The sequence below is a fragment of the Rhinatrema bivittatum genome, chromosome 6 (assembly GCF_901001135.1).
Source record: "Rhinatrema bivittatum chromosome 6, aRhiBiv1.1, whole genome shotgun sequence".
Lineage (NCBI taxonomy): Eukaryota > Metazoa > Chordata > Amphibia > Gymnophiona > Rhinatrematidae > Rhinatrema > Rhinatrema bivittatum.
In genome coordinates this window covers 22925601-22941374 of record NC_042620.1, presented here as the reverse complement: position 1 = coordinate 22941374, position 15774 = coordinate 22925601, and the positions used below count along the sequence as shown (strand labels likewise).

Genomic DNA, 15774 nt, shown 5'->3' with positions numbered 1-15774 from the left:
GACAATATAGCTGCTGAAAATACCATTGTCGCAGTATTACCCATAAGGGATGGAAAGTTATTTTGGCCAGCTGTTTGGACGTCTATCAGTTTCCTAGTAGAACTGTGCTAATTTTGCTGTAGATAAATTAAGAATCCAATCTCTGTTGGATCTCTGTTCATCAGTCAGGCAGGAGCGGCCAGCTTCTGCTCAGCAATCAGAAAGGGGCCAGGGATTTCCTGAAGCAATGCTCATAACCCTCCCACCTGAATCTCAGTCGTGACACAGCAGTCTCTTCTGACGGTGGATTCAGGTCTCTAAAAGGAACTGCCACCTGGGGAATGTGTTTATAGAGAAAGGGGAAGAATAATTGGTAGACATAAATATATTCTTAATAGCCTCTCAATACCGTTTTCTACAAGGTGAGTCAAGTAGAAAGAAGAGTAAGACACAAAATGGCAATTTACTGGTTTTCATTTGCAGCAATTCTGTGACTCTGTAGAGCTTGCAACGCAGAAATTCTAAATTTACTGTAAAAAAAAAATAATTCTGCAAAATGCCATTTTGTGGAATGTTTTCATTTTCGACAGGACTGGCCATAGAGACTCCACTGTGTATCTGTGCAAACTTCTGCATCTGTTAATAAGCAGTTGGGACAATACAGATACAGTATATGTTTAACAAGCATTTCTTGGCTTTTTCGTGTCATTAAGATTATGGAGGAGTATACGAAAGGCATTTATGTGTATTAGGGATGTGAATCGTTTTTTGACGATTTAAAACAATTGTCAGATATATTTTAAATCGTCAAAAATTGTTCAGAGTCGCGATACAATAGAAATTCCCCCGATTTATCGTGAAAAATCGTAAATCGGGGGAGGGGGGAGGGCGGGGAAAACCGGCACACCAAAAAAACCCCTAAACCCACCCCGACCCTATAAAACGAATCCCTTACCTTCCTCCACTCTCCCAAACCCCCCCAAAACTTTTTACGAGTACCTGGTGGTCCAGTGGGGGCGCGGGGACCGATCTCCTGCTCTCGGTCCATCGGCGCCATTTTGGCTGCCACTCAAAAATGGCGCCGATGGCCCGATTAAAAAAAAACCCAGCCGACCCTTTAAAAACGACCCCTTAGCTTCCCCCAACCTCCCAATCCCCCCAAAACATTTTAAAATTACCTGGTGGTCTAGTGGTGGTTCCGGGAGCGATCTCCCGTTCTCGGGCCGTCGGCTGCCACTCATAAAGATGGCGCCGATGGCCCTTTGCCCTTACCATATGACAGAGTATCCGTGCCATTGGCCGGCCCCTGTTACATGGTAGGAGCACTGGCTGACTGGCGCCATCTTTAAAGATGGCCGCCGCCATCGTAAAGATGGCCACCGCCATCTTTAAAGATGGCCACCGCCGTATTTAAAGATGGCCGCCGCCATCGTAAAGATGGCCGCCGCCATCTTTAAAGATAGCGCCGGCCATCCAGTGCTCCTACCATGTGACAGGAGCCGGCCAATCACACGGATACCCTGTCACATGGTAAGGGCAAAGGGCCATTGGCGCCATCTTTATGAGTGGCAGCCGACGGCCCGAGAATGGGAGATCGCTCCTGGGACCACTACTAGACCACCAGGTAATTTTAAAATGTTTTGGGGGGCTCAGGAGGGTGGGGGAAGCTAAGGGGTCATTTTTAAAGGGTCGGGTGGGTTGTTTTTTTATCGGGCCATCGGCGCCATTTTTGAGTGGCAGTCAAAATGGCGCCGATGGCCCATGAGCGGGAGATCGGTCCCTGCGCCCCCATTGAACCACCAGGTAATCGTAAAAAGGTTTTGGGGGGGTTCGGGAGGGTGGGGGAAAGTAAGGGGTTAATTTTAAAGGGTCGGGCCTCACTACAAAAAAAATAACGATGTGAATCGGAACCAATTCCAATTCACATCACCCACATCACCCACGATCAGATTTTTTCCCCCCTCTAGCCGAACCCGATCGTTAAGACGATCGGGCACACGATTCACATCTCTAATGTGTATTCCCTCTGGTGTTTACTTCCAATGGTTCTGTCCTGTTGCACTGCAGGACAGTTTCCTCTCCTATGGGTTTATGTGCGCAAATGATTTGTTATAATATTGCCTGGGCTTGTGCACATGAAAGCATGCACATACAGGTGAACCTTAAAAGCCCTGCACTCGCCAAAAGTGGGAGCTATACACACAAGTTGGGCTGGGGCATGCCGTGCGAATGTTATAAGCCACCCATGGACGCACCTATTTCCCACCGCGCGCACAAGCGAAAAGATTCTTAAAAGCGGTGCTGCTTGGGCATGTCAGGGGAAGGCCAAGAGATGTGCACGTAAATACTTAGGAGCACAGGTGCACGCCGGGTTCCCCTGCTGCGTAACCTTACTGCTGCTAAGTAATGAAACAAAAAAAGTCTAGGCCAGTTAGCCGGGTTTTAACAGGGGGGAAGGGTGGCTTTTACATTAGGGGTGCTTGGAAGTCCTAGCCCTTAACTGGGTGAACTGGGAGCAAACTGTGAAAATGGCGCAAGGTGCCGGGGCGCATCCCTTATAAAATTCTGCACTTACGCGGTGGAAGCGGGATTCGCACCCACATATGAGTGTCCATTTACAATTGTGCGCACATTTACTCACGTCCAGGCTACTTTATAACATGCGCACATATATACGCGCGTATGTTATGAAATGGACGCGTCTCTGGACATGAGCCGGCAAACATACGCACATGTGCACCCGCGTGCCTGTTTAAAAGTTAATGATGGTAATCGTTCTGCCTTCCTTCCACCTTTCTTAATGTGTGGACTACATATGGACTGCACCTCTAGGATTGTATTTTTAAACAATGTCCAAGCCTGTTGAACACTTTTAACCTTTGCAGCTGCACCTTTCAGTTTTTTTCTAACTATTTTCCTCATTTTATCAAAGTTTCCCTTTTGAAAGTTTAGTGTTAGAGCTGCAGATTTACTTATTGTCCCCCTTCCAGTTATTAGTTTAAATTTGATCATTATGATCACTGTTGCCAAGTGGCCCCACCACCTTTACCTGTCTCACTAAATCCTGCTTTCCACTAAGAATTAAATCTAAAATAGCTCCCTCTCTTGTTGGTTCCTGAACCAATTGCTCCATGAACCAGTCATTTATTACATCCAGGAACTTTGTCTCTTGCAAGTCCTGATGTTACATTTACCCAGTCAATATTGGTGTAATTGAAATCTCCCATTATTATTGCACTGCCAAATTGGTTATCTTCCCTGATTTCTCTTAGCATTTCATCATCTGTCTGACCATTCTGTCCAGGTGGATGGTAGTATACTCCTATCACTATACTCTTACTCAACACACATGGGATTTCTACCCATATAGATTCTACTGAGCATTTAGTCTCTTGTATGATCTTTATCCTGTTGGACTCTATACCCTCCAGGACATAAAGTGCCACACCCCCACCAAGGTGATCCTCCCAATGCATTACATGTATTCATGCGTAAGCATAGATACACACGTGCATTGCAGGGTAGAGATACACATATTTTATAAAATGCACATAATTTAGCAATGTGAGTGATGAACACGGAGTAGATCTCCCATTTAATGATTTGCAGGGTTTGTCTAAGTGCCCCGGAATGGACACTGTTGAGGGGGCAGGATGCTGAGCTGAAGAGACTTTAATTCTGACCCAGCATGGCACTTCCTTATGGGCTTCTGTTCTTAGCTGGCAATTTCATAGCAGCTCACTCAGAGCTGAAGTCCATGTTGTAGAGAGTACACGCTGAAGTCAGCCTTAATTTTCAAAGCGGACCTAGGCACATAAGCCAGATTAAATAATGAGTGGGTGCACGTGGAATCCTACTTGGCAACAGGAGTAAATGTGTGCATATTTTCAAAGAGCAAAACGTATGAGCGTAAACAGTTTCCCCTCCCAGCTCCACCTCCAGGATTGCCTCTTTCCAAGTTTGCGTAAAAGTGTCCATGAAATCGCACAACCCGCGGGGTAATTTTCAAAAATTCTATTTGCATGCCATAAAACTGCATTTTAAGCATGTAAATGTTTTTGAAAATGACCCTCTTACCCATGTGCGTAGCTTTGGAAACAATATAAAGTAGACTTGATTTCTTTGCATGAGTTTCCTGGAGGATCCTTGCTGGAATTCATCAGAATGCATCTTTGTCTCTCCATTAGATGTTTGCCAGATTACTGTGAACATGGCGGAACCTGCTCCCAATCCTGGAGCACCTTTTCCTGTGACTGTGCTGACACTGGCTATACGGGAGCCACGTGCCACAGCTGTAAGTAGACAAGTGATGCACGTTGACATAAGATTGATGTGACACAAATGTCAGTGATGGGGAGGAAGAACCAGCTAATATTTTACTGGAAGCCAATCTGAGGCAGCAATGCCCCAGGGGTCATCAGCCAAACAGAGGGAGATTAGTTTACAGAGAATTGTCCTGACATATTCAAAAGACAATGTCTGAAGATAAAATTCAAAGTCAAAGTGATGCCTTTTTTCGCTTTATCTCAGCTTCTAATCTGCTCTGTTCTGCAAACCTCCTGAGAATTTGATATATTTTTGGTACTATTTTGATGCTTTGACATTTTCTTCTATCCATAAATGATATTGCTATAGGGAAATCTACCAAACATTTGATAGCTAAAAAACTTTATGCATGACTTAAAGCTGGGTAAAGATCTTGCAAATTACAATCATTTAGAATTTGAACCCTAGATGGGGTTACCAACTGGCTCCAGATTTTCCAGGACAGGTTGATCCAGTCCTGGTTTTCTCCCATTGCATGCAGGGACTTGTAGTGTTATTTTCCTTACTGCAGTTTCTTAGAAAAAGCAAAACTACTTGCAATGGGGTGAAACCAGGCCTGGATTAACCTGTCCTGAAAATCTGGAGGCAATTGGCAACCCTCATTCTAGATGTAACCTAGACCACTTTTGGGTTACTAATAGGACTTGTAACAGCCTAATGAAGTTAGGGAAGTAATTAGGGGATTATCCATTCATGGACAATCCTTCCACTGGCGGAGCTGTAATGGCTGCCCCTGGTCCTGAGAGGGTTTATAGCAGAGCTCTGACATAGGCTCTGGGGGCAGAATTGATTGGAAGTCAGAGAGAGAGGTTGGATTTTCCTAAGTTGGATTTGGACTTACCTGGAGCCTCAGAGACCCCTCCAGGACGGGTCAAAGGGCCCCGCTGCTGTACTCTCCTCACGAGGTGCAGAGCGGCTGCTCTGGGACTCATTTTTGGGGACTTTGAAACTTTTATTTAGAGGAGCCCTGCTGGAGGCCTGGGCCTTTCCAAAGCCGGGGACCTGGGAGCCTCTGGGCTGAAGTCGCCCAGTGTTTAGGGAAGATTTGTCCAACAAAGGAGGTGACCCGCTGCAGCAGATTCCTGCAGTTATTTAAGTTGGGGAAGAAGATTTGTTTTCCATCATCGGGGAGGAAGTGTGAAGTGTTTTCTGCCCCTCTTCCTGCCCATCAAGGGGACTGGCAAACCCTGCAGTCTGCCAAGAATTCCTGCTTCCAGGGGTCCCACCAGAAGATTAATCTACTAACAGTGAGTAAGAGATCCACATTCAAGGGAGGACACCCATCCGGCATCCAACCGAGCCCTGAGGGACAGAGACACTGAATTCTGTGCCATGGGGAGGGGGTTCCCGTCCATCCAAGGGGTCCTGGCCCAGAGGGACCTCGGTTCAGTCTAATCCAGAAGTGTGGATGGATTTCTGGCCTAATAAAGATCAATGCACAGACAGAGGAGAAAGGAGCGGCCATTGGAAAGTGCAGCAGAGACTCTGGTGTGCGATTTGCCATATCTAATTGTGGCACTCAGTGAAACTGTGTCAGTAAAGTATTTTGGACACGGTCAGTGGTTTGTGTGGCACACAACGCACAGCTCGCAGTACAATGAGAGGGAAAATCAGCTGAACACTCCAGCCACCCCGTACTGGGACCGCAGAGGACTCCTTTCCACACCTTGGGATGGGAGAAGGAAGAGCTAGCCAGGGTCCCTGCCCCAAAGAGCTTATAAATAACTTTATGCCCCCCCCCCCTTAGTACCAGACTTGTACACTAAGGAAGGATTACATAGAATTGGTAATCTTGCAATTATTTCCAACATATTATGGTGGTAAATTCTCAGTCCAGATATGTCCTAGGAAAACCAGACAGATAAGTATTGCAAATAGAGGATTGTTGTAAGCATAATCTAAGATATTTCAATTTCAAAGCTTTATGGTCACGGCATCTCAAGAAAGATATAGTCGCGATGGAGAAAGTACAGAGAAGGGCAACCAAAATGATAAAGGGGATGGAACAGCTCCCCTATGAGGAAAGGCTGAAGAGGTTAGGGCTGTTCAGCTTGGAGAAGAGACGGCTGAGGGGGGATATCATAGAGGTCTTTAAGATCATGAGAGGTCTTGAACAAGTAGATGTGAATCGGTTATTTGTACTTTCAGATAATAGAAGGACTAGGGGGCATTCCATGAAGTTAGCAAATAGCACATTTAAGACTAATTGAAGAAAATTCTTTTTCACTCAACGCACAATTAAGCTCTGGAGTTTGTTGCCAGAGGATGTGGTTAGTGCAGTTAGTGTAGCTGGGTTCAAAAAAGGATTGGCGAAGTTCTTGGAGAAGTCCATTAACGGCTATTAATCAAGTTTACTTAGGGAATAACCACTACTATTAATTGCATCAGTAGCATGGGGTCTTCTTGTTGTTTGGGTAATTGCAGGCATAGCCAGCCCAGCTAGGGCTGATGCCAAAGCTGCCCAGCCAGGATTGGGCCTGGTACAGGGACCATAATCGATGCTGGGCCCATTCCCAGGGCCTAACTCCATACTATGCCCGATGCTGGAGCCTAACTTAATGCTGGGGCTCAGCCATGAGCCAGACCTAGCTCTGGGGTTTAGCTCTGAACCTGCCCCGTCTCAGGGCAGTTTTTTGGCCTGGAAAGATCTACCCAGGCCATCAGAGACCTGTTTCTTTCCAATGTTTTTCTTTTATGTTTAATGTATTTTTCGTTTATCAAACATACCAAACCAATAAAATAAAAAGAAATAAACAAACTGAAATATATCCCCCCCCTGCCCCAAAACAAAAAAAGAACCAAAAATTTGGGGCCGTACATCCCTAAAAGATAGCAATGCCCGAACTCTACCTGGCTAAAAATTGGTAATGGAGCTATCCTCCAGAAACTTTAAAACTGCTATAATATTAACCGTGACCACATCTTCTGGCAACAGATTCCACAGTTTAATTGGGTATTGATTAGAAGAACACTTTCTGAAATTTGTTTAATATTTGCTACCAGTTAGTTTCATGTAGTGTCCCCTAGTCCTAGTACTGTTTGAAAAGGTCAATAATTGTCTTGATCCACAGTTGGGATGTGCATTCATCTAAACAAATGTACATTTTGAAACGAAAATTCCCATTTTCATTTCATTTCCTTACATCTGAACCGAATCAAAAATAGCCCCCAAAAATCTGAAGAATTGTGTCCTTATTAATTAAAAAATAAATAAATAAAATGTGCCATTGGTAAATCATGCTCACTGTAAAGCAAACAAAACAAGAATAAAACAAACAACAGACAAAACCCAAAATGAATTAAGAGCAAAAAAACAAAAGAAGCACAATGAAACCATAAATGTTGGCCACATACATCCCTAATCCACCCCACTCATGATTTTACACACCTCTGTCATAGTCTCACTCAGTCTTCTCTTCTCCACGATGACGAGCCCTAACCTGTTAAGCCTTTCTTTATAAAGGATCCTTTCCTTCTAGCCCCTTTATCATTTCAGTTGACTTTCTGTGAACCCTTTCTAGTTCAGCTATATCCTTTTTAAGATGGAGTGACCAGAAATGTACATATTTCTCCAAGACATAATCCCAGCGTGGATTTAGGCACAGGCATTATGATATTCTCAGGTTTAATCTTTGCTCCTTGCTGAATCATTTCTAACAATCTATTTGCTTTTTTTGACCTGCACAATGCTGCAAACTGAGTTGTGGATTTATCTGTATATTTTCTACAGTGTCTCTTGGGGCATACATTGTGTAGCTCATACAAAAATGGGGAAATACTGTAAAATGTAGGACATGTGTGGTAGTAGGGTGTGCAAGCTGAGCTTGGGTGTACTGTATGGTAGGGATGTGCAGAGGGACGCCATACGTTGCATTCGTGATTTGGATTCGTCGGGGAGCAGATACATTGCATTCGTCTGTATGGCGCCCCGATGCGTTAATACGGTGATTTCTATTCGTGTCCCAGCTAAAATTAAAATTAATTACAACCCCCCACTCTCCTGACCCCCCCCCAAGACTTACCAAAACTCCCTGGTGGTCCAGCGGGGAGTCCGGGAACTCCCTGCACTCTCACACCCTCGGTGCTGGTTTCATCATGGCGCCGATAGCCTTTGTCACAGGAGCTACCGGTGCCATTGGTCAGCCCCTGTCACATGGTCATCGGTACCATCTTGTGCTCCTACCATGTGACAGGGGCTGACCAATGGCACCGGTAGCCCCTGTGACATAATATGGGCAAAGGCTATTGGCGCCATTTTGAGTACTGGCATCGGCCGGCCGGAGTGCAGGAGGTCTCTCCGGGACCCCCAGGGACTTTTGGCCAGCTTGGGGGGCCTCCTGATCCCCACAAGACTTGCCAAAAGTCCAGCGGGGACCCGGGAGCGACCTCCTACATGCCGGTCGTCCGATGCCAGTACTCAAAATGGCGCCGATCGCCTGTGCCCTCACTATGTCACAGGTTCCGACGGTCAGCCCCTATGACATAGTGAAGGCAAAGGCGATCTGCTGCCAGTATTCAAAATGGCGCCGATCACCTTTGCCCTCACTCTGTCACAGGGGCAGACCGTCGGTACCTGTGACAGAGTGAGGGCAAAGGCGATCGGCGCCATTTTGAGTTCTGGCATCGGATGGCCGGCGTGCAGGAGGTCGCTCCTGGACGCCCGCTGGACTTTTGGCAAGTCTTGTGGGGGTCAGGAGGCCCCCCGAAGCTGGTCAAAAGTCCCTGGGGGTCCAACGGGGGTCCTGGAGCGACCTCCTGTACTCCGGCCGTCCGATGCCAGTACTCAAAATGGCGCCGATAGCCTTTGCCCATATTATGTCACAGGGGCTACCGGTGCCATTGATTAGCCCCTGTCACATGGTAGGAGCATAAGATGACGCCGATGGCCATGTGACAGGGGCTGACCAATGGCACCGGTAGCCCCTGTGACAAAGGCTATCGGCGCCATGATGAAACCGGCACCGAGGGTGTGAGTGCAGGGGATGGCTCCGGGACCCCCCGCTGGACCACCAGGGAGTTTTGGTAAGTCTTGGGGGGGGGGGGTTCAGGAGGGTGGGGGGTTTGTTTAAATTTTTATTTAGGTGGCCGAATAATTCGGCGAAGATTCGTGTATTCGTGGGGAGTCGTGATATGTTTCGCTTCCCCACGAATACTACGAATAGTGCAATATGCATTGCGGATCGCCAATACGGCGAAAACGAATGCACACCCCTACTGTGTGGCAGTAGAGAGGAGATTGGACAATTCAGAGAGAGAGAGAGAAAGGGGCAGCCAGAGAGAGGGGTGGAGCTCAGTTTCCAGATGTGGTAGTAGATAGTCATTGGAAATACAGAGAGAAGATGGAGCTGGAATGTGGGGCAGACCTGGAGATTAGAGGGAGAGAGAGAAAGAGTGAGAGAGAGAGGTGGAACTCAATTTACATATAGCGAGAGAGAGAGAGAAGTGGAACTCAATTTACATATAGTGAGAGATAGAGAGAGAGAGAGAGGTGGAATTCAATTTACATATAGTGAGAGAGAGAGAGAGAACGAGAGAGAGGTGGAACTCAATTTACATATAGTGAGAGAGAGAGAGAAAGAGGGGCAGAGCTGGAGAGTGGGTTGGAAGTGGAAAGTGCAGGGAGGGAGAAGATGGAGCTCAGTTTGCATACCAGCGATGCAAGTGTAGGGCAACTTTCCTCTGTTTTATAGTCAGAGTATTTTTCCAATGTATACTTTCATCTGTTGAGTTTCTCAGTCTCACAATTTCCTTCTGCAATTCCTCACAGTTTGCCAATGTATTAACTACTTTCAATAATTTTCTGTCATCTGCAGAGACAATCAGTTCATTTATTGCTCTCTGTTCCCAATCATTTATTACTACTGATACTACTTATTACTTCCATAGTATACTTGATGTACACACTGTACAAAAACATATAAAAGACCGTCCCTGCTGATTACAGATTACAATCCAAACAAGACAAACATACAGGGCAAAAGAGACTTTGGGAATTTCATTACTTAACAAGGTGGTCAATATTCAAAGTTTTTGTATATTCAACTACATTTTAGCTAAACTAGCCAGATAAAGAGAGGCATTCTCGGGGCATTTCAGAGTTGTTATCCAGCTAACCTAGTTGATTTTTAGTTACAAATAGGCAGAAGGTGAATTTTATAACTCGCGCGCGAGCATCCATGTGCGCGTGGTTCCTGGTGTATGCACGTGGACGCACCGATTTTATAACATGCGTGCCTCAACGCGCACGTGTTAGAAAATCCACTACCCACGCACACATGCATGCTCGATTTTATATCAGCACACGCATGTGCACGCAAGTGCAGACTCGCACGCATAAGGGGGGGGGCATTTTATAAAATGTGCGCGTGCGACGCGATAGGCCCTTTCCCAAACTCCCTCCCAGTCTACTCCAATAAAGGACTGGGAGGGAACTTCCTAACCCCCCTACTTAATCTGCCTTCCTTTTGCCCTTTCTGCCCCGACCCCTAAAACACTGCTACTTAACTTCATTTTTTTTGTTTTCATACTTACCTGCTCTCCGGAGCAATAGCACGTAATGCGAGCGAGCCGGCCGGCTGCCGGTACACACTGGGGCAGTGCCTAATGGTGCTGACCCGGCCCACCCATGCCCCTCCCCATCCACACTCCACCCCTGGCCCACCCCTTTTTTGTCATCCAGGTCTTCGGCCCGTACCGGGAGACACGCGTCTGGCCACGGGCCTTTGAAAATCCCCACGGCGCATGGGCAGCCCGGCCACGCGCATAGCTCCCAGTTTTAACGTGCATCAGATATTTACAAATGGGCTGTGAATTAGCCGGATAACTTTAGACTTGCTTCCCAGCGGGTCTAACCTTTTCCAGACTTGTGTGGCTGGATATCTCCCTCCGTAACTAACAGATATCCAGTTACCGTATATACTCGTGCATAGGTCGAGGGTTTTTTGGGGGCCAAAAAAGTAAGAAATTTCTGTGATCCATGGATAAGTCGAGGGTAGAACCTAAGGGGCTTATGAACTGAAGGTGAAATCATACTAAGAAACATAACTTGAAAAAGCACTTTTATTTACTTATTTCATGAAGAATAAAGTGTCTCATAAGAAAGATTAACATTTAACAACTTAAGAATATCTCTTTTATTTATTAGTAGTTATTAAATGAAGAATAAAATACCTCATTGAAATCCTTCCAAGTTAGATTCTTCATCGTCAGAATGTCCAAATAAATCGTGGAACTCTTCTTTAGTGATGTCATGAGAGTAAACGTTGTCATCTGTTGAATTATCATATGATGCTGTTTCGTCTTTGTCTTCATAGATAGCATCATCTGATCCATTCATAGAATAGCTAATGCCACATTTCAGGAATGACTTCTTGACCATTTCTGGTGAAATTGACTCCCAGGCATCCTTTACTCATTTCACCACCAAATCAATGTCTGGTTTCATCATGTACCCTCCTTTCATTAACTTTGCTTGACCAGAACACATCCATTGTTGCCACATATAGCACAATTGGGCCTTCAAAAGCTTGTTGAGACAGATTTCTAATGGCTGGAGCATTGATGTCAGACCTCCTGGAATCACTGCTAATGTGATCGCCATTTTCTTTGCATTGTCCTTCACATCCTCTGTTATATGTATGCGGAACATATCCCACACCAACAGTGATGATCGTTTTCTTAGCCCCCGTGCCTGGTTGCCTACCCCACACATAGCACAGCCACAATTGTGTTCCCTTCTCATCCATCCAGCTTTTAGGATGAACCCAAACAGTTATGCCTGCCAGAATTTTCCTCTTGAATATTACCACTGGGCACAGTTTTGTGCCATTTGCCAAGCAAGACAGGACCACCGTCTTGTCTTGCTTGGCAGATGGCACAAAAAATGATCAGTTATTTTTACAAGTACGGTCTTCTAACCAACGCCAGGCATATCAAATCTATGGCATTTCGTCCATATTACCAATGTTAGTCATATTGAAATGACTCTTTATTCTCTGCTGAATAATTAATTTGTACAATGAACAAACCTTTTCATCAAGCTCTGGAGGCAGTTTCTGTAAAATTGTTTATGCACTGATGAAGGCACAAATCATATCAACTCATGAATCATGAACACCAACCAGATGATGCTGTGAATTCTTTCAGACCTTCGGTTGCTGAATATTTTTCTTCGTTTGCCATTTGAGTAGTTAAATCACAAGCAGACTGCTGTGATACATTACAGGAGGACTTGCAAGACTGGAAGATTAGGCATCCAAATGGCAGATGAAATGTAGTGTGGACAAGTGCAAGGTGTTGCATATAGGGAAAAATAACCCTTGCTGTAGTTACACGATGTTAGCTTCCATATTAGGAGCTACCACCCAGGAAAAAGATCTAGGCATCATAGTGGATAATACTTTAAAATCGTCGGCTCAGTGTACTGCAGCAGTCAAAAAAGCAAATAGAATGTTAGGAATTATTAGGAAGGGAATGGTTAATAAAACGGAAAATGTCATAATGCCTCTGTATCGCTCCATGGTGAGACCGCACCTTGAATACTGTGTACAATTCTGGTCGCCACATCTCAAAAAAGATATAGTTGCGATGGAGAAAGTACAGAGAAGGACAACCAAAATGATAAAGGGGATGGAACAGCTCCCCTATGAGGAAAGGCTGAAGAGGTTAGGGTTGTTCAGCTTGGAGAAGAGACAGCTGAGGGGAGATATGATAGAGGTCTTTAAAATCATGAGAGGTCTTGAACGAGTAGATGTGAATTGGTTATTTACACTTTCAGATAATAGAAGGACTAGGGGGCATTCCATGAAGTTAGCAAATAGCACATTTAAGTCTAATCGGAGAAAATTCTTTTTCACTCAATGCACAATTAAGCTCTGGAATTTGTTGCCAGAGGATGTGGTTAGAGCAGTTAGTGTAGCTGGGTTCAAAAAAGGTTTGGATAAGTTCTTGGAGGAGAAGTCCATTAATGGCTATTAATCAAGTTTACTTAGGGAATAGCCACTGCTATTAATTGCATCAGTAGCATGGGATCTTCTTAGTATTTGGGTAATTGCCAGGTTCTTGTAACCTGGTTTGGCCTCTGTTGGAAACAGGATGCTGGGCTTGATGGACCCTTGGTCTGACCCAGCATGGCAATTTCTCATGTTCTTATGTTCATGAATCTGAATGTTCAGCGAGTCATAATGTAGCCATTCTGTTTGCATTCCATTATCCAGTCATTCAAATCATTTTCCATTCCATCAAAAAGCGCAATTTTGAAATGTAAAGCTTTCTTTGATTTGGCATTTCTTGCGGCTTCTCTTCATTTTTTCTCCAATAACTAACGAGTTTTTCGTTAACGTTAAAATTCTCATGCGGCTATACAATTATTGGCCTCCTTTGCATGTTCAGTAACCTTCGGTTTAAGCGATGCAGTGTAAGATGCTCTCTTTCTCTTCTCTGAGCTCATTTTCCTGAGGGTAAGAAGTCATTATTCTTTTTTTCTCAATTATTTATTTTCAAAAAATTTTTGAAATTATACCCAAGATATACACTTGTACAGAAAAATAAGTTGTCTTCACAAAGTAATAAGAGAAAGAAAATTATATAACAATTACATTCTAAATTCAATGTTTCCAACAATAAAATTATAAGAAAATTGGAGGGGGGGGGGCAGAAAGGAGCATGAAATATAGGTATTTTATCCTGAATTACAAAACAAAGACACTACCCAATAGTGCAATACCATTATTTTTCATTGCCGAAGCAGTAACAGGAATTTCCAGGGAGGATGACTGTAAAAAAGCCCTGAGCTGGTCTGGTTCTAAATATACATATTGTACATTCCTGTATCTTATACAACATTTTGCAGGATATTTTAATACAAAGCTAGCACCTAGCTGGATAACCTCTGGTCTCATTGAGAGAAACTCCTTACGTCTCAACTGGGTTACTTTTATAACGTCCGGGTAAATCCAAATTGGATGACCAAAAAAGGATACCTGCCTATTTCTTAGGAATAATTTCAATATATTATTTCTTTCAGAAAGAAAAGCAAATGAGATAAGCATAGGCTTCCTTAAATTAATCTCTGAATCCAGTGAGGTTTCAAGAAAGTTAGTGAAATCCAAATTTCCCACTTGAGGGCCAGATGTAGCTTGCTCCGTTGTTAAATCTCTTTGCTGAAGGTAGCTTTACGATAGCCGGTGTCGCTGCTTCTGGAATCTTAAGAACACGATTCATATAAATCTTGAACAAATCCAGGGAGGAAGTTAAATGCTGAACTGGGAAATTAAGAACTCTCAATGAGTTCTCTACTCCCTCCAATCTTTTGCTAGTTATTTTTTTAGATATTATTCTGTTGCATTTTTTCTATTAAATCAACTCTTTTTTCCAAGCCATCGATTTTTTTCATTAAATGATATTATCAATTTGTTATTAGTTATCGTTTGCTCTCTAGTATCTAAAGTTACTTGAGAGAGAGATTTCACGGTTTGTTCTATAGATTTCAGCGCAGTCCAAATACCTTCTAATGTATTCGTAATCGAAGTTGAGATCTCAATCCCTGCAGTCATAGCTCTTAAACGGTTTTCTCCCTTCTCCATGTTGCCTTGTTCACACCGCACAGTTCCTTGCAGATTAGGGGTTATTTCTCCCTGATGTCTCACTTCCAAAGGATGTGATATAACTCCTCCAAAGTTCTCCCCAGGTAGGCTACCTCCTCTCGCACTCCTCTAGACTCTCCTTCTCGTGTCGCCATGCTTGCTCCACCCAGATACACCGCCTGGGGAGCTTCCATCGCAACCGGTCTGCCTGGCTCCGTGTTGATGTTACTTGGAAGTGCGAGCTACTTCGACTCACCGGGCTCAAGGAGATGTCGGAGGTCAGGGATGAGGATGCATGCTTCAGCGTCTCTTTCCCAGCGACCAATCTCGCCGGTGTGGAGGCTGTTGCTCCCGTGAAGAATCCGTCGATTTGGGGCTGAGAAGACTCCTTCGGGGGTAAGCTGTCATTTGCCCCCCTCAGTCTCCCCTACCTCTTAGTATGAGGCATAATTTACTTAGGGCCGGATTTTAAAAGCCCTGCGCGCTTAAATCCGGCCGGATTTACCCGTGCAGGGCCCTCGCACGCCGGCGCGCCTATTTTGCATAGGCCGCCGGCGCGCGCACAGCCCCGGGACACGCGTAAGTCCCGGGGCTTCGTAAAAGGGGCGGGGGAGGGGGCGTGTCAGGGGCATGTCCGGGGTGAGGGGGCGGTTCGGGGCGGGACCGGGGGCGTGGCGCCGGCCCGGGGGCATGGTCGAGGCCTCCGGACCAGCCCCCGGGTCGGGTGATGGCGCACCAGCAGCCCGCTGGCGCATGCAGATTTACGTCTGCTTTCAGCAGGTGTAAATCTGCCAACAAAAGGTAGGGGGGGTTTAGATAGGGCCGGGGGGGTGGGTTAGGTAGGGGAAGGGAGGGGAAGGTGCGGGGGGGGGGGGGGAAAGAAAGT

The 15774-nt window shown here is 45.2% G+C and overlaps 1 protein-coding gene across 1 annotated transcript in view; it reads left to right on the top strand.

Moving 5' to 3' along the window:
- CNTNAP5 (contactin associated protein like 5) overlaps nt 1-15774 on the top strand; it is a 690244-nt gene that overhangs the window by 361194 nt on the left and 313276 nt on the right. Inside the window, exon 10 of the mRNA XM_029605214.1 lies at nt 4167-4273. Coding sequence (XP_029461074.1) covers nt 4167-4273 — 107 coding nt within the window. The remainder of the gene's footprint in view (nt 1-4166; nt 4274-15774) is intronic.